This window comes from Populus trichocarpa, chromosome 11 (genome assembly GCF_000002775.5).
Source record: "Populus trichocarpa isolate Nisqually-1 chromosome 11, P.trichocarpa_v4.1, whole genome shotgun sequence".
Lineage (NCBI taxonomy): Eukaryota > Viridiplantae > Streptophyta > Magnoliopsida > Malpighiales > Salicaceae > Populus > Populus trichocarpa.
In genome coordinates, this window is record NC_037295.2 from 5,354,755 (window position 1) to 5,376,697 (window position 21,943).

The 21,943-nt window shown below is 33.7% G+C and overlaps 3 protein-coding genes across 9 annotated transcripts; 2 read left to right on the forward strand and 1 right to left on the reverse strand.

Moving 5' to 3' along the window:
- The first annotated feature begins 7,479 nt into the window (after positions 1–7,479).
- LOC7472324 (protein IQ-DOMAIN 9) lies at positions 7,480–10,436 on the forward strand. Of its 7 annotated transcripts, none has more exons than XM_024580912.2 (6): positions 7,480–7,642; positions 8,277–8,389; positions 8,621–8,821; positions 8,932–9,159; positions 9,571–9,684; positions 9,780–10,436. In XM_024580912.2, the coding sequence occupies exons 2-6, from the start codon at positions 8,315–8,317 to the stop codon at positions 10,131–10,133; spliced, it is 972 nt and encodes a 323-aa protein (XP_024436680.1). In that variant the 5' UTR covers positions 7,480–7,642; positions 8,277–8,314; the 3' UTR covers positions 10,134–10,436. The 7 variants fall into 7 exon arrangements, with proteins under 7 accessions (XP_024436680.1, XP_002317436.1, XP_024436681.1 ...); XM_002317400.4 differs by having other exon boundaries at positions 8,654–8,821; XM_024580913.2 differs by lacking the exon at positions 7,480–7,642 and adding an exon at positions 7,649–7,768.
- Positions 10,437–13,435: 2,999 nt separating this feature from the next.
- LOC7455922 (nudix hydrolase 15, mitochondrial) lies at positions 13,436–17,141 on the forward strand. Its single transcript, XM_024611711.2, has 4 exons — positions 13,436–13,869; positions 14,675–14,817; positions 16,190–16,309; positions 16,390–17,141. Exons 1-4 carry the CDS (start codon positions 13,584–13,586, stop codon positions 16,612–16,614), a joined length of 774 nt encoding a protein of 257 aa, XP_024467479.2. The 5' UTR covers positions 13,436–13,583; the 3' UTR covers positions 16,615–17,141.
- A 997-nt stretch (positions 17,142–18,138) lies between these two features.
- On the reverse strand, positions 18,139–20,285 carry LOC7472323 (magnesium-chelatase subunit ChlI, chloroplastic). Its single transcript, XM_002316802.4, has 3 exons — positions 19,938–20,285; positions 19,642–19,757; positions 18,139–19,324 (listed from the first exon to the last, which is right to left on the reverse strand). Exons 1-3 carry the CDS (start codon positions 20,029–20,031, stop codon positions 18,272–18,274), a joined length of 1,263 nt encoding a protein of 420 aa, XP_002316838.1. The 5' UTR covers positions 20,032–20,285; the 3' UTR covers positions 18,139–18,271.
- Positions 20,286–21,943: the final 1,658 nt, after the last annotated feature.

The window sequence follows — 21,943 nt, forward strand, 5'->3', positions numbered from 1 at the left end:
CTCAAGGAAAGGTGGATAAACTTGAGCAACCTTCTCTCTCCACCATTAAGTATGTTCTTGCACTGATTCATGGCTTCCTTTCCTTAACACTAATAGACTATATCGATCTGGAGCCATATCCATACTGTATTTATGCTACTTGATGAATGCATTCACAAGGTCTTTCCATCTTTGAATCTTGGTGTTATTTAGCCTCACATACCAACTTGGTGCTACCTCACTTAGGTTATCCTGAAAGAAATGCATTAATAATTTTTCATCGTGCACAACTTTTATTATCTTGTTTCCATAAAAAACAATTCAGTGAAGTTGTCACCCTGTCATGATGTGCACAGATTCAAATGGCAGAGCTGCCTCTTAGAAATAAGGGGTGTTTAGGCTTAATCATAAAGTTATGATAAGAGGAAGTCGCCATCTAGTATCAAGGTCACTAAGAAACCTATAGTCTGCGAGAGTTTAGGTAAGGAGACTAGTTGTGCAAAGGAAAGACATATCATTCTCGTTGCACCCTACCTAAGATAAGATGTATTGTTGATTAATTGTTAATCTAAGTCATGTTTCTATCTATTGGTCATATTTAAGGTTCAGGGTATATCTCTCCTAATGGGAAAGTCTCTACCTTATCGGGTAAAATCTTAATCATTCTAAGACACTAATTTTAGTATCGCATTTATTTTCTATTTTTTATCGTTAATACCTAAAGGTATACTTTATAGTGTAAATTTATACTTCTAAATATCAAAGTCTACAGCTAAATCCTAACACTCTGAATAATAAACTAATAATTGTTATGGGATTTTTGATATTTTGGCTAAAGACTAATGGATGATCATAAACTGGTTATTAATCCATTTTGTATTTTTCTTAAAACATGATATTAAAAAAAATACAATTTTGGTTTTTAGAAAATATGCATGAAATATTTTAGAATTTGGTCATGTGCAATCAAAACATTTTGTTAATTAAAACTTTTTTTTTCTTTTTTTTTTTATCATTCATTTAACATAAAATAAAAGGTAATAAAAAGAACACACAACACATACATACACACATTCTTTTTTACTATATTTTTCTCTCACACCTCACAATTACATATTTACAAATAATAAAAATTCAAAATTTAAAATCAAATTCAAACACACACTAAAAATTTTAAATTTGTTAAATGGTCCTTCCAAAGGTTGGAAATGTGTTGAAGAGACTGTCAGGAACTCATGAAGCATATTGGAAGATTCTAGGGCTAGAGGGACAGTGGTGACGCGTGGTCTCCACGTGCCGTCGTCACTAGCGATGCATAGGTTCACGCGTCGTCACTTAGAAAGACAAAAAATAGATGTATTTGGTAGATCTCCTCTTCTTCTTCATATTTGTACTAGCGGTAAGGGGTACCACCACCTGCAAAACCAAGAAAAATCCATAAACAATTGGTTTTATTATTTTTTTAGATTTGCCTATCTCTTTCTCTATCGTAATTTTTGTTCTTCTATTTTCAAATCTTCCCCTCTTTATTTGTTGCAAAAGAGGGTTATTATGGGTGGAGTAAAGCCGACGACGTTGCCACAGAGAAAAGAGAAATGAGGGGAAGCTCTTGTGTAGTCTTGGTTGAGAATGACATTACTGCTTCTTTTCCACCGCTGGTGGCTTGCAGTTTGTGTAGGGAGTTCACGATGGTAGTGATATGACCAGACGAAGAGACGGGCTGAGTTTCAGCTGTGTGTGGGTTGGTGCTAGTGGCCGACAATGAGTCTAGAAAGGAGAAGCAAAAGACCACTTTACACTTGTTGTGAGGGCTGACGATGTTACTAAGATGAGGAAAGGGAAGAGTTTTGTTTATCCTTGGTGTTAGATTTAGTTCATAAATGGGAGAGGAAGATGTGTTTGGATAATGTATGTGTTGGTATTCCTTAGCTGGTTGGATAAAGAAATAAGAGTGGATGGTTTTTTTTTTTTTTTTTTTGCCTTTGACAGTGATAATGTCAAGGGAAAATGAAAGAAACAAAAGCTTATGTGTGTTGATGGGTCTGTTTTTAAAGAAATTGGTATTGGATTGATGGTGGTGGTTGAATGGTGGCTGAAGGAGAAAGAGGGACTGTTGGATCTTGGTTGTGGCTTATTTCAGTTTTTTTTCAAGGAGAGGGGTAAGGGCCATTTGTTTCTATTTTCTTTTTTTTTTTCCACTGTAGCTGGTGGCTAGGTTTTGGTATAATAAGGCTATGGGTTTTTTTTTTATGTATTTTAGGAGAGAATTTAGGAACAACTTCTTGTTGTTTTTTTTATATATATTATCTAGTCCCCCTTCTTTTTTCTTATATGAGACAATTACCTATTTATAGGCAAAATGATTTGTCTTTTTCCTCCCCATTGCTTAGTTCCAAAAACACGTTGGTCCCTCATTTTCTTCCTTTTCATTTTGGTCCCTGTATCCAAATATTTTTTATTTTTCTTATTTTTTTTATTTTTTAAAAAAAGCAACGTCGAATCGATGAGAAAAATCAAAGATTTTGAGAATGACACGTTAAAAGCTAAACGCGTTGAAAAGAATTTGAAACAACGATAAAAATGATGCAAATACATCAAAAATATAATTTTTGTATTTTGAAAATATTTAGAAAAATAGGGGGTTAAGAATTGGGGGTTATGATAATGTGTAAGAGATATTCTATCCTTCTTCAATGTTATAAGCACAAGATGGCATTGCAGCCTTTCCTCTCAGAAAAACAAAAAAAAGACCTTCTTCAATGTTATAAGCACAAGATGGCATTGCAGCCTTTCCTCTCCTCTAAGAAAAACAAAAAAAAAGACCTTCTTCAATGTTATAAGCACAAGATGGCATTGCAGCCTTTCCTCTCAGAAAAACAAAAAAAAGATGACAAGATTCACGGACTATAAAAATACTATGAATCCTTAAAAGAAAAAGATTCTCAATCTCTATTCTCTACTGTATATTTTTTTTTTTCAGAGTCTCTCTAAAATTTATTTGCCTTTTCTTTAAAAAAGACACTTACTTATGTATTAGAGAGTTCTTAAATTCATCAAATGAGATATTTTACAAATACCAGCCACCAACCATCTTGGCTTACTAAACACCAAGTGTTAGGCATCACCTATCTTAGTTAAGAAGAATGGATCAGATTGTCAAAACCAAGAGATTAACCGATTATCCAATATATAAGCTTTGCTGAGTTACTTGGATCTTTTGAGACATCATTAATTGGTACCGTCTGTGGAGACTAATAAAAAAACCATCGATTGTTATTTTAGAACTAGTTTATTGGCATCCCTAATCACCATCAAAGACAAATAATCAAGACAGTTATAGAGTGGAATGTGTCATATATCTTTTTATAGTTATTGGTACATCTACTCCATCATAAATTCAAGAACTCTTCAATAAGAAGTAGGAGGCTATGCAGTAATTTAATCGCTCTAAGTTAGAGTGTGATTTCTTCTACTTGGCAATAGGCTTAGTGAGAGGAGCAAATTTATGTTATGCATTTGCAAACTTCACAAATGCAATTGAAGCCTTAAGATTTTGGAAAGCTTTCAATAAGTACAAGTGGAATGTTAGTTCAAACCATAAAATATGTGAAGTATCTTTGACAACCATCCAAGAGAAAAGGAAGAGTCTCTCTCACACCTAGCACTCTAATCAAATAAAAACTTACTATAGCCAATGAGAATAAGAATGTAAGTTTATGTATATGAATGACTAATTCAAAATGACTTCTTATTTTCTCTAGGTGATACTTGAGGAATTTCTCATAACCTTCCAATGATGGAATTGACTTAGTCTCCCTAATTCGATCACATAATTTACCTTAGAATGGATCAAAGTTTTCCTAGTGTAATTGCATAAATTACCTTGGAAGGGATTGATGTGGTCTTCCTAGTAAGATTGCACATTTCTTCAATGATGAGATATACATTGCCTCAACAATGAGGATTAATATAATCTCCTAGGGTAACAACACCATGACCTTCCAATGATGGGATCAACTTAGTCTCTCTAGTGTGATTGCATAATTTACCTTGAAATGGATCAAACTCTCCCTGGTGTGATTCATAATTTACCTTGGAAAAGATCGATGTGATTTCACTAATACGATTGCATATTTCTCCAATAATGAGATAGACACTACCTCGATAACCAAGATGGACTCAGTCTTCCTAGTGAGATTGCACATTTCTCCAATAATAAGGTAAACTGCCATTATTGAAGGGCACCTCTTTCAACAGAGTTTGGTCTATCCATCCTATTAACTTTGTACTCGGTTGAGCCGATACCAATATAATATATGTCTTCTCCTCATCAGAGCTCAAATGAGTTCTATTGTTGACATTAGAGAAAGGTACCCTTCAATAGTGGGGGTAACCCCAAATATGTTGCATCTCATCTCTAGAGTCTGTTGGCAAAGGTAAAGAAGAAACACATGTCATTACCACCATTAATACCGGTAACTAAATAGTAACAGTCCTATAGATACTAATTGTAGGCTCAATTATAATAAGCTTAAGAAACTTATCAAATGAGAATAAAATTATTCAACCATTGGGATACAACTGGTCTAAACCCAACTGATAATAACTAAAAACTTCTCTCACAAATCCTTTGAGAGGAAAGGTGTACCCCAGCATGTACATATAGAAGGGGGATGTAATTTCCAAATGACCCCGAGTAGAGTCCAATGCCAATTGGCTAATACTCTTAGCCTCGACAGGTATTTGAGTTGTGTACTTTCCTGCCTATCAAACATTAATGAATTCAATATCCTTTACACCTAGAGTACTAAGGGCATCATCCTCAAGGGCCTGAGGCAACCTTCTTCTCCCTTGAGGCTCACTAGTAATGGCGGGAGAAGGACTTCTTCTACGGGGAGAACTACTCTCTCCCTGTCCGAGGTGGATGTTGGGGCTCTATCCCTTCTAATTCTGGGGCTCAATCTGATGGACCTTTATCTCTTGCTACTTCCATTGCTCTCAAATAAAAAATTGAACTCCTCCTTAAAGATAGCGACATCCCTTTTTCTAGAGACAAATCTAACTCTTTTTGGGTCTATTTGTTTTGCTTAAAGTAAAAAAAATCAAAAACAAAAAACTTACGGTGAAAAATATCTAGAATAAGGTTTTCTTTTTGGATCAGAACAAAACTAGTCTAGGTTTTTCAACAAAGTAGTTTTTCATAAATTACATAAAGTAAAAGAAAAGATAGAAGCAAGAACGGCTAGGGTTATAAAGGAAATATCTTTTCACTCTCACCATTGGATGAATGACTTTTCATGTCATCTCAGATAATCAGAAGTCCATTTAATTGTTGCATTGAATGCACATCGTTGTTTTGTTTCCCAAAGGACACCTCTTTTTAAAAGATATGTCAACTGATTATATCCTTTGAATAAGGACAAGACACATGGCCACAAAGAATCCTAATAGTCCTACAAAGACAAATCTTATGGGGAAGGTAAAAAAGTCTCTCATAAATGGGACAAACAACTCTCAGGTAAAAAGATTTTCTTTAAGGCTAGTAACCTTTCAAAATCTTCGCGTCATAAATACGCAAAAATTTGGGGGGGGGGGTTACTGATGGATCAATGTGTTTTATAGATGTTACTTCTTCTTTTTTTTTTTCTAAAATCCACATTTAAAAAAAGGGAACAAAAACAAGGCAATGACTCAACATTCTTGGGCTCAGCTACGCGTTAAACCCATGCACATATAAGTCTAGCAACCCACTAGACCCAACATCTCTAGGTTCGGCTACGCGTTGAGTCCACGTTCATATAGATCTTATAATCCGCCAAACCCTACATCCCTAAGCCTAATATCTCGCTAAGCCTAGATAAATGTAAAATTGATGATCTTTCTAAACCCTTTATTGGGTCATAAGACTCAGTTTGTTTTTATCATGACCTTTAACATAGAAAGTTAAGGTCAAATATATTTATATCTCTATATCCCTAAATGCATTAAAGTATTCAAAATGACCTGATATTTATCTCTTATTAATGATGTGTAAGAGATATATTATCTATTTTCAATGTTATGAGGGTAAGATGACATTTCAATCCCTCCTCTAAAAAAAAAAATAACAAGATTCATGAATTATAAAAATCTATGAATCCTTCAAAAAAAAAAGGTTCTCAATCTCCATTTTTTATTACATATTTATTTTCAAAATCTCTCTCTAAAATATATTTATTTTTTCTCTAAAAAATATATTTACTTAAACATCGAAAAGTCCTTAAATTCACTAAAAAAAACTTTTTGTAGGTACCAGTCACTGGCTACCTTGATTTAACAAATACCAGACACCAGCCACTAGTCACCTTGGCTAGAGAGAATGGATTAGATTGTTAGAAGTAAGAGATTAACTGATTATCCAAGATACAAGTCTTACCCCCAAAATATTTTGACTTTTTGGGACATCATCATTATGGTTTCAAAGTCTTTTCTTTTATAACTAGAAGATATGTTTGATATCATTTTCATTTTTTTTATTTTTAAAAACCAAATTTGAAAATAGGAACAAATTGTTTTTTCTAAACATAAGAAACTAGCAACAATTGTTAAAAATTATCAAAACTCAGAAGTTGATTATTGGTTTTTCTTTTTCTAATAAAAAGAATTTAAAATAGATAAGTTTCTATTTTAGAAGGAAAAATAAAATAAAATAAAATAAAAAAATAACAACCATAAATAATACCAAACATTCTCTGAACTTTTGAAGTTCATTTAATGAACTTGTTATTTTGTTTAGAGTCTAAAAAAATATAGCAATTAAATTAAATTAAAAATATAAAGTTTGATTTAAATATGGTTATCAAATTTAGTGACTACAAACAATTATAGTTTTAAAATTCAACTCGAAAGTTGATTCGGATAAGATCCGGGTTACAAGTCAGGAGAGTCGATAAAAGAATCTCTTTTTCTAAACAATTGAAATGGCATAGTTTTGAAAAAAAAATTCAAAAAAAAAATCAACTAATTGATAGTCGGGTTTTGACCGGGTTGACAGGGTTACCAGGTCAACCTTGATTTTGACTAAGTCAAGTAGGTTTTTTTCTTCTTGTTTTTTTTTTTAATTCGAACTGGTTCAAACTCCCGTTCAGCCAAGTTGATAGCCGCCTAGTCCATGTTTGAAAACAATGCAAACAACAAAATTTAATTTTTAAAATCAATAGAATTTGACAAAAAATTAAAGATGCAATTAAACAACCATCTACCATTTTATTAAACCTTGTCATGGTTTGTTAACCTGTGCCTTCTATTGTTGAATTATTCAAACCCAAAAAAACACAGCTGCCAACATTACACCACCCACGTAGGACAAACAACATTGTAGTTGTTGAATCCTTGATTGAGGGACAATGGGATTTTATGATATTGTTTATATTTACAAAATTGTCAAATATTTGCTGGTGAGCGTTTTTGGATAGGAAAATAAAAAATGCGGGCCATGGGGCCATAGGAATCCACATTTCATTACCCGCTTTTATTCTTGCTTTTTCTTTTTCTTTTTCTTTTTCTTTTTCCTTTTCTTTTTCAGGGCTTTGCTTCTTCTTTACTACAAGTACTATTGTCACCACCACCTTTGTTTTCCCACGAAAACTTGACTGCCCATTTCCATACAGTACTGGCTTCTCAGGTATGCCTTACATGCCAATATTTTATGTTTCTGTTTTCTCTTTCTGAAACAACTCTTCTTTGGGCTTTGACTTTTAGATTGACCAATGTGATTTGACAATTCCATTTGTTGACAATGAAAAATGGGGTGAGATCTGGATGTTGTAGTTTCTGTTGAATTCATTTGTCTCAATCAGATTTGTTTTGAATCTAGTTGTTGCTTAACGTGATTAAGTATTAAAAATTAATGAGTTTTGTTGTTGAATAGAGGGATTGTTTCTGGGATTCTACTTCTTTGTTGGTTGGGAGAGAAGAGGAATTGAATGTTTAATGCAAGCTGATGAGATGAACTAAGCTATAATATTTTGGAAATCTGCAGTTAGTTTCCATGATCAATTGGTTGTTTAACTATATGAACTCAAATTTCCTTTTGAGAGGTAGAACAGTCAGTCAGATGCTAACATTTTCAATGCTGCAGTATTTTATACAATTTTGTTTCCTTTATTGTTTTTTATGGCTTTGTATGTCTCCCAGTTCAGTTTCACTCATGACTGTTTATTTGGTTAACCAAGAAATGGAAGAAATGGATGTTTTGAATGCTATGTAACTTTTGCAAAATGTACAAAATGCTGATGCTGTTTATATTTTACCGCCAGGTTTATGTTAAGTTGGAAGCAGACATCTGACTTCTACAATGGGTTCTGGAGATTGGTTTAAGACAATAATTAGCATAAAGAAAGTGAAGGATGACAGCTCAAAACAAGCAAAGGTATTGAATCATCCAAAGTTAATCTGCTGTATATATATTTTGCTCCTTATTTATATTTTCATAATGAATTCAGATTCCTTACTCTATTGAGGTTTATTGTAATCTGGCCATTCAATTCTTTAATTGTAAACAACTGCTGATTCAAGATTATTTCAAGGCAGATATGTTCATTGTTGGAATTGTTGTTGTTAGGATGATGGCAAAGAAGTTTTTTCTTTTTTGATCTATTAGATGTTACCACATCTGTTCCTGCAATCTGAACAGGGGTCTTCAACTTCTGAAAAATCAAATGGCTTCAAATGGAAGCACAAGCTTCAAAAAGAATCTGCAAGCTTTGCAAATGGTTCCAATAGGGCCAATCCCAGATTTCCTGACATGCCAGTTGAGGATTTGGCTGCCACTCGGATTCAAACGGCATTCAGGGCTTACAGGGTATGTCCATTGTCTGTACTACATGTGCAATCCATGGATATGCATATAAATGGAGAGAGATGCACATATGAATGTGCAATTGTTCATTAAATCATTTCCTGATGATGCAGGCTAGGAAAACTCTTCGCTGTTTGAAAGGTAAAGTGAGATTACAGATCATCACCCAGAATTATTCTTTCAAAAAGCAAGCTGCAACTACTTTGAACTACCTTCACTCATGGAGCCAAATACAGGCCCAGATTAGAGCCCGTAGACTCTTTATGGTTACCGAGGGCCGGTTAAGACAGAAGAAATTAGAGAATCAACTAAAACTTGAGGCAAAGCTTCATGATCTGGAGGTTAGAAAAAAAAATTATGCGTATATTGTCAATCAAACTAAAAACTGATTACTTTAACATCGATGTAGAGTTGATGGATGTTGTAGTTATGTAGGTCTTTTTGTTTTCCATAAGGGAAGGCTCATGTGGAACTATTAAATGGAGTCGAATCTGTGGAACTTTGGGTCCTTTAAGACTTGCCACACTTTGCAGTTCTGAGATTGTTCATGTGTCTACAATGTAACAGCCATGTGCGTCCTGTTGAGTGTAAAAAAATAATGATGAAGGTCACTTAATTTCTCTTTTATTAGAAATCGAATGTTCAAACTTTATTTGCTGGCTTTATTGTGTTGATGTCCATAAATTATTCTACGCTCCACTTACCATATGAGGCCATATTTTTCAAAGAGTACTAGTTGAAACGAATGACAGGTTGAATGGAGTGGTGGCTGTGAAACAATGGAGAAAATTCTTGCAAGAATACATCAGAGGGAAGAAGCAGCAGTTAAGCGGGAACGAGCAATGGCATATGCCTTTTCTCATCAGGTTTTTCAAATTCTGAAGTGTTAATTTTTCATTATAGTTTTCTGGAAGGGACAAAAACAAAATGGAAATCACCATAAAAATCCCATGAAATACAGTGGAGGGCCAGCTACGGTCATGACCTTGGGGTGGTTAATTATGAACTTGGGAAAGCTAATTGGGGCTGGAGTTGGAAGGAACGTTGGATTGCTACTCGACCATGGGAAAGCCGTGTCGCTGCCAAGTCTGTTAGTCCAAAGAAAATGAAGGGCAGGCAGGCTAATAAGGTTGATGAAACGACAAAGTTGCCAACCAGAAAAACACCAGTTTCATCTAAACCATCATTATTTAATGGGAAAGGAACTCCAACGGCGCAGAGATTATCTTACCCACCAGCTGAAAAAAGGGTTTCACTTGAGGGAAGCATTAAATCTGATGCAGCAAACAATAAACGTGAACAGTTGGTATCTTAATGCGAAGCAAAAGTATAGATCAGAAGGGCTTATTCTATTTTCGGTCATTTTTGTTTCAGATAAGAAAACTCATTACTGATGTTTTATAAGGGGAGTGATGTGATGTGATAGTGAAATGCTTTTGCATATAGCACAGAAACTGTAGATCAGGCCTGCATTTGTGAATGACAATTGTCATTCTTCTTCATGTTTTTTGTTCTCCTTGATGTGTTTTTACTTTCTCTATTTTGAAAGTTCATACGTATTTGTGGTGTAAATAGACAGAATTTTCTTGGTGGTGAATCCATGATGTATTTTTAGAAATCTTATAATTCTTCAGTTGCTCTGTAAAGTTCCTCACCGTTAGTTATTGTCACTTTTTGAGAATCCTTGTGCTGCGAGAAACCTTTGCATCTTTTATTGCAGTTCATTTTCGCTACATTACTGGTGCAATTCATTCTTATAAGTTGGATGGTTGTGGTTGTCTCTAGTTCTGTCATGAATGGAAGTTGTCAATAAGCTCATCTGTTTGGTTTGAAAAGTTGGCTTGAGGTTCTGCAAATTACATTCTTTCTCAAGTGCCAAGATTCTTTGTCAGCAGTTTTATTTCCACTTAAAAAGATGAAGAATCCTTCAACTTGATAACAACATCAGAAGCACATTGCTTGGACTGGTGCCTTGGTAAACAAGTCCAGCTAGTATTATGGCGTGCATAGCACTGGTGTGTTTTGATTTTCAACAGCAGAGGATAGGCTGATATGGGGCAATAATTCTTTCATTTATGGTGCTGGATCGGTAACAAGAAAAAGGAAATTCACTTGGTTTTGGTGGTTCATGAGATTTATGATTGCACCCTTTTGCTGGCTTCATGAAAAGGCCTCAGTTTCTTGCTTTATAGCTTTCACCAATTCAAAGATTTATAATTATGGTTGTTTTTCGATGTTTTCTTAATTTTTATAAGAATTCAAATTGATTACTATTGAGAATAAAATGACATCAATAAACCAGTTATTTTAATTTGTAGAGGATAAAGTATTGTTTAAAATTTTAAATTAAACTTAAAAATAAAAAAAATACATCAATAAGTTAGGTTGTTTCCAACAATTTAACCTATTGAATTACACTGTTGAAAATAATATAATCTATGTGGTTGTGTTATTCCCAATAAATATATTTTAACTAAATAAATATATTTTTTATTTTATAATTTCAATAATGAAAACTCTTTCAAGTAATTATTTAATTCTAAAATTAAATAATAATAAGTATTGAGAATGCTGGGGTAAAAAAAGAAGTAAAGTTTTAAACAAATGATAGAGCTAGTATGTACAAATAGAAAAAAAAAATGTGTTTTGATAAAAGTTACAAGTGAGTGTTTGGAAACGCGTCTTCAAAAAAATTAAATTTTGTTTTGTTAAAAATTAATTTTTTTATGTGTTTTAAATCATTTTGATGTGTTGATCTCAAAAATAATTTTTAAAAAATAAAAAAAATATTATTTTGATGTATTTCGACACGAAAAACACTTTGAAAACCAACCGCAACCACACTTCTAAACATGTCTTTAAAACGTGATTTGAAAGGAAATTAATCTTATTGTATAAAAAACTAATCAATGAACAACCTAATTATTTTAAAAGAATACTTCTTTAAAAAAATCGAGATCATCAATAATTTAAAAAATTGGTCTCATAGTAAGATGATGTACTCTTTTTCTTAAATTATTGAGCTGGAATTTGAAGTACCTTCTAACAAATTTTATTTCTTTTGGAAAAATAAAATTATTATTTGAAAGAGCCAAATTTATTCCATTAAATACACCAAACTGATTTAAAAATACACCTTAATAATAACTCTCACAACTGAATTTTACAAAAATAAAAGCAACAATAAAATGTACTAATTCTCAAAATTTTGTTTCCAGCTCATACAAAATCAAAATACTTTTGTAAAATGGCTTCAATATTTGTTCCAAATCAAAATTATTTGTTTTGCATTTTTGTTTTTGTGGTAACATTGTATTTTTTTTTTGTAGTTTTATATATGTATTAATATAAAAATAATTTTTTTAAAAAATATATAATTTTAATATATTAAAAAAATATTTTAAAAAACTCCCTGATATAAACATTATATAAATTAAACCTAAAAAACATAGCTCAATTCATAGTAGAATAGTTTTTAAACCCGACCCGATGGTTGATCCAGTATAATGATCGGGTCACGGATCAGATGGGTTGACCCGGGTCAACCTAAAAAATAACTTTTATGATAATAACCATGGCAATGGATCCTACAATATAACGTAAACTCAATAAACAAAATAATTATATTCTCTACTTTATATAAACTCATTCCAGCGAGCCTTCAAGCTTGGACCTGCTCTCTTTTTTTTTCAAGCCAAATCGCTAAGGGCAAACTCTTATAAAATAAAATGACAAAAACATTCAATACATCATGAATTCTACACCAACCTCATCAAAATAAACCCCACATTTAGTAGCTAGAGCTAAATCCAATGCACCACCAAATCCTAAAAAAAATCCCAAATTACAAATTATTCTAAGAAAACAAAAAAAAAAACAAAATTGTAACAAAACCCATTTTCTCAAAACGAAAATTGAACTATAAAAATCATAACTTGATAACAACAAACAACAATTTGTTTGGATTCAACAACTTACTTTTGATTGAAGGAGAGAAGAGAATTAAGTTATCATATAAGTACTGGCCATAACGTTGAAGGGCGAGTTTTGAGTCATCAACAAGCTTGAAATCAAGATCGAAATCACAAGATTTGAGAGAATTGAACAGGACTAAGTGGGAAGATTTGAGTAACAAGTCGTCGAGGAAGATTTGAGTGACAAGTCGTCGAGGAAGACTAAGAGGCGACGATCTGTTGGGGAATATGTGGAGAAAGAGAGGGAGAGAATGAGAAGGAGTGTGATCGAATATAATTGTTAAGATTGAAAAACTGTTTCTTTCTATTTTTGCAGTCTTGGCTGTCTAAGTGAGAGAGAGAGAGAGAAAGAGAGGGGGGGGGGGCTGAAGACTAACCAAAAATTAATATGGCTATGAACTTTGAAGAGAGACGAGAATTAATCGACAGTAAAAAGCTAAAGCCAAAAACTACATCGTTTAACATATATATATATATATATATATATATATATATATATAAAACAGTCGGGTTTTCTCGGCTCAACCGAGTTTTGCTGGGCCAATTTTCTTATGAGTCTTTTTCATCAACCAGCCCGATTCCAGCTTTGAAGTCAGCCAGATTCCAATCAATCCGCCGAGCTAGGCCGGGTTTTAAAACACTGCATAGTAGCAATAATCACAACCAAAGCAAAGCTAATCCTCCTTGCAAGTAATATATATTATGCCAAAAATCATCACTTCATAATTTCTTTGTTAAGAACAAAGCTATTACTATCTTCTCCACTGCATAAAGCACCAACCTTTACAGTCATGGACTCTTATGGATCACAAAGGCTTGTGGCTTTAGCCCAGCAGCTTCGCTTCTACAAGCCACCCTCTCCATCACCAGATGAAATTGAAGAGCAAAACATAGAGGAAAGTGCAGGTAAAGTTGTTTCCCAAGTGGGTTTTCAAGAATCTGCAACCTCAATTTTTAAAGACCGTGAAAGGTTTAGACCCAAAAGAGCTGCCGTTTTGGTCTGCATCTTTGAAGGTGATGCTGGTGAATTTCGTGTTATTTTGACTAAGAGATCCTCCAGATTGTCTACTCATTCAGGTTTGTGGATTTTCTTTCTTATGAGAATTGGAGTTTTTGAATGCTGTTTGCTTGCTGATTTTTTTTAATTTTTCTTTAGCTCTGGGGATTTGTTGTCAATTCAGTTGAATGGTTATCGTGGCTGGCTGACTTGTGGATGCTCTTTATTTGGTGGGATGCGTGTGCCAAGATTTTCATTTCTTTTTTAATTCATGATAAGAAATAGAGTTTAAGGGCAATTCACTTAGATAATTTTTCAATGTTGTAGTTTTTGCATAATGTAGTTAATAGTAACTGCTCTTAAATGATACTTCTCAACTTGAGTGGTTAGACTGGATAGAGATAGGAGTAAGACTGTGGAAGATAAAATGTATTGAATCTGATTGCTATCTTTTGAGCTTTTCTCCCAAGTTCAAATTATTTGAACTCATCTCGGCTGAGTTATTATATACTTAAACAAATGCTAAAACCCAGAAAGGTTTAAAATTTGAATCATTTTGTCTCTTTCATGCAACGTTGAAGGAATCAAATAGAGCAAAAGTTGTTGAACTCAATTGAACAACATCTCGATTATTTGATAAAACTTAGAGATAAAATTTCAAAAACTTAATGATTCACTAGAGAGGTTAAGGTAGTGGGACAATACGAGTCTTGTATTATGCAAAGCTATTGGTTATCATTTGCTAATAAAGACTTGAGATTGAAAATTGCTTTTCTTTTCTCATATTTGTGACTGAGTAGTGAAAATGTAATAGCGGCACTGATGAGAGGTATGGGTGATAGTTGTTGGTTGGTCATTCCACTAAGTGGGTATTTTTGGTTGCAGGTGAAGTTTCATTACCCGGGGGGAAAGTAGATGAGAGAGATAAGGATGATTTTGAAACAGCAACAAGAGAGGCGAAGGAGGAAATTGGGTTGGATCCCTCACTTGTGGATGTTGTTACCGTTCTTGAACCATTTCTGTCTAAGGTATGAAAAGGGTACTTGTTCTATGTTCTCGACATTTATGGTGGACTTTCCTTCTTTCTATGGATTATGATTTCTGCTGATTTCCATAATATTTCATTTGACCAATTAACCTGTATGATTGTCTCAAAATTTGCTTGGAATGGGGGAGTTATTCTTGTAATACTGGTTGGCAATTTGAGGTTTAGACCACCTCTGACCTTGTGGAATGAAATGTGGACAAACACAAGATTACCAGCAGGAATTAGAGTCCAAAACCTTGAGGAATCTTGTGATTAGCCCCTGTCATTGAGGGGTAAATAGTGAAATTTCTTCTCTTTACTCTTATTAGGTGTTTGGAGGGGGAGAAGGCTGGTTTGTATCAATAAGGATGTGAGTGGCAGGAATTTGATGGGCTCATAAAGATTTTCCAGGCAGGACTTATTTCCACTTTTACTTCTTTTCTTTTTTGATAATTGAAACCTTCATTGATCAAGAAACAACTTGGCACATGATATGATCCTAATTACAGCAATGATTGTACAAAGAGACAACTAAACAAGAAGCAAAAACAATTAACTGACAAATATCTGAAAATCTAGTACTTGCAGCAACCTCTTTCAGCAGCTTAGACCTGGACAACCTGTTTTTCACAACTTGAATAATGATTTACCACATGATGTTTTGACAGTTCCTAGAAAATGTCACCCACCACTATTCTTCTTATAAGTGGTCTTGATAATACCTCTTCCCCCTGTGTTAGTATGTCATGGTGGTTGGCCTCGTATATCTGAAATGAATTATTTTATACCTGTCAAAGAATAGGTAGTCAACGGATGTTTCAATTAATAAGTTTAACTTATCATATCTGGAAGTTATGAAGATGATGCTAGAATGCTTCCAGACTAGACTGGCAAACATGGATGCACATAATGGAATTTTAATTTTTTCATAATCCAGACCGTCATTCATCATTTATGTATCATGAAAGTCTTTTGAAAGTTTAGTGGCTCTTTTCTATTGTACTTCTTGCTTTCTTCTTTTACCATAACAAGTTTTTTTTTCTAAAGTCAGGGTATGTGAGGTGAACCTCCTAACCGTGAGATTTGAGAAGAGTGCAAGAGGATTCATCTGTTAGCTATCTAGCTATTTTCAGTTATGCAACCGTGATAATCAACATGAAATGGTGATGCAGTCATCTTTTGTTTTAAAATCAATAACAATGTGATACTCTGTTGATAGCTATGATATGTGCATGATATACAGATTGCTTGGGTCTGTATGGGTGGTGTATAGCATTTGAGTTGTCTGATAAATGTGTCTGTTAGACATCAAAGAAAATTAAGCTGCTGTTGTCTTTATTTTTCTGTTTTAGCAATGATTGCTTTTCTTGCAGCACCTCCTCAGAGTAATTCCTGTTATAGGCATCCTCTCCAATAAGAAGGCATTCAAGCCCACTCCAAATCCTGCTGAAGTGGAAGCAATATTTGATGCTCCCTTGGAAATGTTCATCAAGGTTCACCATTTTCACTTTAATTAGTTGACTTAATCATTAGGTTTCTTTAAAAAGAATATGAAATCAAATGTTTTGTTCAGGATGAAAATCGACGAGTAGAGGAGAGTGAATGGATGGGAGAAAAGTATCTGATTCATTTCTTTGACTACGAAACAGAGAATAAAAAGTATTTGATATGGGGTTTAACTGCTGGGATTTTGATTAAAGCTGCTTCGGTGGTCTTCCAACGGCCACCAGCATTTATGGAGCAGAATCCAAGGTTCAAGTTTCCTAAAGGTGCAAACAAAGATATGGTGATGCGTTGAATTATTCAGGAAAAATATTGTAGGGTTGTACTCAGATTCTTGGAATAATCTTCCTTCTGCGATAAAACCCCTCACAACCCACGCCTGTTGAAAAATATTGTTAGTTTTATCAAATTTATGTGCTAAAATAGCTTTGTGGGTAGATAAGCAGAATGTGTCATGTCTTTTAGGCAATTGTAAATTGGGGAGACTGATTATTCTGGAGGGAAGGAGGTAACTAGATCAAATTGCCACAAATTCTTTATGGAGTAAATTGCAGTTGTCTCCTTCAACCTCAGTTCCGTTGAATGACTTAAAGTTTTTCAGTAGCTTAGTCCTTGCTTGAACTCATCCCATTTCCCAGCACTAAAGCTGTTAACAAATAGCATTGCATATCTTCAGTTTCTTCTGCGTTTGAAAATGAAGTGCACCTAATGCCTGCTTATGTTGACTTGGCCCTTTAACGGTAGCGTTGAAGAAGCTTGTTGTGTATTTGCAGGAATCTTAAACTGCTTGCCTCTCTACAAATAAGACCTTTGTTTTTCATAGATGCTACTTTTGGTAACATGTTCCTTGTCCAAGTGTTGTGAATTTCTGCAAATTGTATAAATAAACTTGTTTCTAATCGTTTGGTAAAATTATTTGTTGTTGCTCTCCAAAATGTGGAATCTCGATAAAGATTTAAAGTTTATATTAAAGTATTCTGCCGATTGCAGATTCTTAAGATCGTATATAATATAGTGGCTTTATGCTCTTCAGAGTATTTTCTCTTAATACAGGCTTAGTGTATTTACCTTTGATCTAGTTCCCTGATTGGTGGTGGTTTGTCATGAAAGTGCAAGCAAAGATTTGATACAAAAGGATAAAGAAATGAAAAGGAATAGTATATTTACTTTTATTTTCTTCTCCAATCTCTGGAAGAAATGTTAAATATGAATTATATGATATTAGAACCAACCAAGCTGCCCTTTGAGTTGTAAGAAAGAAAAAGCCGGTTCTTTTCGTACATGTACATTTGCCAAATGAGCACTTTGTCCTTGTCTTGTAAATTGTTTCATGCTTGCTTTTGTTTTCTCTAGAAAAAAGATTAAACGGAGGTCCATTTATCAAAATCTATAAAATTTTCAATGAATCCTTTCTTGGTATATATATCTTGTAACTAATTAGTTTATTAAAATAAAAATAAAAATATTTTATAAAAAAATTATAAATTGGATACAATTATAATGATTTTTAATTTTTTATTGTATCAAAATATAGTTAAAAAATATCCATAGTCAATGCTCTATTAAAAGTGTACATTAATTATAGATTTAAACAAAATATACTTTAACAAATGGTTTGACCATTTTGTAACTGATATCAAGATTCATTCGAATAAACCTAGAGAAAAGCATGAATCTCTAATTTCATTTTCCAGGGATGTGTGAGACAAACATTTTGGCAACTCTTGTACAAAAAGCATGCAACCACAGAAGAGTAGGAGAAGAGTAGCAGAATATGCAGGCATAGCATATTCTCTTCAATTCGATACAAAATCCTCAATAACATAACAGATGTCCATTTATGTAGAACATGTAACAAAGGTACCGTGAGAAGGCAACATGATAAAAAGAGAAAATATAATTAGAGGAACCGTTACAAAAATCACAGAAATGTAATTCTAAAATTACTGCCATCAGCTAAAAACCTCATAAAATTTCTCAATGACAAGTAAACCTGAGTCAATTGACTCCAATGGATCCTTCCGAAGACGATGTCTCAAACAATTGGGGATGACAGTAGCAATATCTTCTGCGGTTACTTGATCCCTACCCTTCAGGGCAGCGAGGGATTTTGCAGCTCTATTTGTCACGATGTCTCCTCTCAATCCATCAACATTAAGCTCTGCACAAACCTTAGAGATTTTAACCTTCAGATCATGATCTATCTGTACAGATGAAAGACAAGCCCTAGCTGAGGCAATTTGTTGCCGGAGTTTCTCTTGCTCTGCCTTGTAAGAATGACGAAATTCCTTTGGATTTTTGTCAAATCGAGCTCTCTCTTCCACGATTTTCACTCTGAGCTCCGCATCCCTTACAGTCCCCACTTGTGCATGCATTCCAAATCTATCTAGTAGCTGTGGCCTTAGCTCTCCTTCTTCAGGATTACCAGAACCAATCAAAATAAACCTTGCAGGATGTGAAATCGAAATACCCTCTCTCTCCACTGTGTTCCACCCTGAAGCAGCAGAATCTAATAGAACATCCACTAAGTGATCATCCAAAAGATTAACTTCATCAACATAAAGAATCCCTCTATTAGCTTTAGCAAGAAGACCAGGCTCAAATGCCTTTACCCCCTCGGTGAGAGCCTTTTCGATGTCAATTGTCCCACAAACCCTATCCTCCGTTGCTCCCAATGGCAAATCGACCATGTTAATTTTGGTCATGACAACAGTGAGATTCTCCCCTTTCACGACACTCTCCCTGACTTCAATACCCATGGACTCTGGATCTTCTGGATCTGAATTATAGGGGTCACCAGCAACTACCTTAATTTCAGGAAGTAAATCAACCAAGGACCTAACAGTCGTGGACTTCCCCGTTCCTCTATCACCCATGATCATGACACCTCCAATCTTGGGATCAATCACATTTAACAAAAGGCATAATTTCATCTCATCTTGCCCTACTATTGCAGCAAATGGATACACTGGTCTCTGGTTTTCTTTCGAAGCAAGCTTCTGGGCCTATCAAAAGTACGGCAATTCATATAACCTTGCTAAGCACATTCTCTTCAACATAATGCTTTCTTCTAGAAGTATAATTTTCACTTTCACCAAGCCTTATCATAGGAGATCAACTAATTAACAAAATTAATCTTTCAAATAAACATGTAAATTAAACCAAGTTCTCAAATCTTATTCAAACACTTCACAACTTTTCGACATAATAAAATATAAAACTAAGAAAAGAAATGAACAACAAAGTTCTAATCTGATCTCAATATAGCATATGATAACAGGAATTAATTTGGAAATGAAAAGGCAAGAATAGAAAAGCTTACCTCCTCAACAGAGCCAATGTCTGTTGCAACACAGGCGACTGCAACATGAAACTGAGGCCTCCCTTTCTTACCCACAAGACCAATCCCTCCATAAGACTCCCTCCCAAAACTCAGCCCTGCAAAAACCCACCAGCTATCTCAACTAAAAACCATAAAAAACTCACAAACTGTAGAATCTAATCACAAAGAGATCATAAGAAAAAGAGGTGGGTCAACCCCAAATGCACTTAAATCTTGAAATATAAAGAAAAGTTTCTGAATTTTGAAGAGGAAAACTGAAGCGGGGTTTAATGTACCTGAGGAGGTTAAAGAGAGAGAAGGAATGGAAGGTTTGGAGAAGGGTCTATATGCCAAAATTGCAGCGGAAGAAGTTCCTAGTATAGTTGCCATTTGCAACTGAATTTTGGACTACTACTGTGATTGTGTTGTGTTTTATTGGACCTTTTACCGCAGCAGCTTCACATTTGGTTTTCTATTGGTCTGTTAGGTTGACGATAAGAGGATACATAGATTCAGGCATATCTACTTTGCTCCTCAGAGGCCTCTGCTTTGTCAGTCAGCAGAATATTTTTTTTCCCTTCATTCTGAAGGAAAAACAGAAAAGGAAAAGAAAAGAAAAGAAAAGAAGTTGAATTTTGCTGATTTATGAAAAAGAATTCCCAAAGAAAAGGTGTTGAGAGTAATCTGAATTTGTATAGTTTATTTCATCCTCAGAATTTTAATGTATTTAGCTTTGCCTCTTCTATTTCTTAATTCGTATTTTATACCCATTTATACACATTAATTTATGCTGCTGCTATATTTTAAGAAATGTTTTGATAATTAATTAAAATTTTTGTTATGATATTAGTTCATGGTAGCAATTTTTCAATTCAAAATCAGAAGTTATAATAATTAGATGATATGAATTTATTTCTTTTTTTTTCTAGTTATATTATAACCTCAATTAAATATTCTATCCATCCAATAAGTTTAATAATATATATATTCAAAATTACTCATTTTTTATTAAATCAAACTACCACTGATTACTAATAATTAATATTTCAAGAGACATTTTTTTCATTTTGTTAACGTTGTTTATAAAAAATGCATTGAACAAATATAGTTATTATACAATTTTTTATTTTATTTTTATTGGGGTAGAGATCTTGAATAAGAAAGACAACCTTTGAATTGTATTTGTACCGGCTATAATTAAAGCCTGTTTAAGATTGTGATAATAGTTGCGGTTTAAAATGTTTTTACTTAGAAATATATTAAATAATTTTTTTTATTTTTTAAAAATCATTTTTAATACCAACGCATCAAAACGATCTAAAAATATTAATTTTAAACAAAACAATTTTAATTTTTTAAAAATATAAGTCGTATCACGTTTACACTCTAAACTTTAAAGCTCAAGTACACTACAATTTTTTTAAAAGAAATCAAACAAGCCAACTACTTGGTTTAGTTACTTTAGTATAAGTTTGAGTTACCATCAATCAACAGAACTAAACGGCATGTCGTGTGAACCTTCTCAATTACTCCATGAACGACGTGTTGTCAAAGTATTCTTCCACGTGTCACCATCAGACGTGAGAAGGAAGTAAAGATCCAGCCGTTCATGCAAAATGTAGTCAGACGGGCGTTAGTCGTCGCTCGTTCATTCCCGCCTATTCGATGTCCAACCCCTTATAAAGACCAGGCACATTCAAAAGGCTGAAAAATTTTCGCTCAACGGAGACTCCAGGTTCCGCTCTCTAATCTCAAAATCCGTTAATATTTTCTCGCGAACCAAACATCAAGGCATCTCTCTCTCTCTCTCTCTCTCTCTCTCTCTCTCTCTCTCTCTCTCTCTCTCTCTCTCTCTCTCTCTCTCTCACTCATAGTTTGTGTATTTGATCGATTTTTATAACTAATTTTTACGGAATCACGATCTCATTTTCTATCTCGGTGTTGTTTCGATGATTGAAAAGAGATGCATTCCTTGTTTTTCGTTTTTGATTCTTTGCTCAAATTAGGTTATGCAATCCGGCACTATTGTTTTTTATTTGGAATTTTTGTGCTTATTGTTTTGTAGTTTTGATTGATTTTGCATCTTACTTCAGTAATTCTCTGCTTCTCAGCTTTAGGTTTTAGTTTCACTCATTAATTAGTTTTATTGCAAGCAGAATTGTTAAAATTGATTAGTTGTTACTAAATGAGGTCATGCACTATTTTTGTGTTTATTTTGTTAAATCTGAACATTTTCTTTCTTAGTTTTTTCTTTTTTACTGATTTATGGACATTTTTTTTAACATTCAGTTTTCTGGCATAT

What these genes read in the sequence shown, in the direction of transcription:
- LOC7472324 (XM_024580912.2), top strand. Translation starts at nt 8,315, where the DNA reads ATGGGTTCTGGAGATTGGTTTAAGACAATAATTAGCATAAAGAAAGTG. An exon ending in ACAGCTCAAAACAAGCAAAG is followed by an intron (nt 8,390 to 8,620) that starts GTATTGAATCAT and finishes TTGATCTATTAG; the next exon opens with ATGTTACCACATCTGTTCCT. An exon ending in CATATGCCTTTTCTCATCAG is followed by an intron (nt 9,685 to 9,779) that starts GTTTTTCAAATT and finishes CATGAAATACAG; the next exon opens with TGGAGGGCCAGCTACGGTCA.
- LOC7455922 (XM_024611711.2), top strand. Translation starts at nt 13,584, where the DNA reads ATGGACTCTTATGGATCACAAAGGCTTGTGGCTTTAGCCCAGCAGCTT. An exon ending in TTGAACCATTTCTGTCTAAG is followed by an intron (nt 14,818 to 16,189) that starts GTATGAAAAGGG and finishes CTTTTCTTGCAG; the next exon opens with CACCTCCTCAGAGTAATTCC. An exon ending in CCTTGGAAATGTTCATCAAG is followed by an intron (nt 16,310 to 16,389) that starts GTTCACCATTTT and finishes TGTTTTGTTCAG; the next exon opens with GATGAAAATCGACGAGTAGA.
- LOC7472323 (XM_002316802.4), bottom strand. Translation starts at nt 20,031, where the DNA reads ATGGCAACTATACTAGGAACTTCTTCCGCTGCAATTTTGGCATATAGA. An exon ending in TCTCTCTTTAACCTCCTCAG is followed by an intron (nt 19,758 to 19,937) that starts GTACATTAAACC and finishes GGGTTTTTGCAG; the next exon opens with GGCTGAGTTTTGGGAGGGAG. An exon ending in ACATTGGCTCTGTTGAGGAG is followed by an intron (nt 19,325 to 19,641) that starts GTAAGCTTTTCT and finishes TACTTTTGATAG; the next exon opens with GCCCAGAAGCTTGCTTCGAA.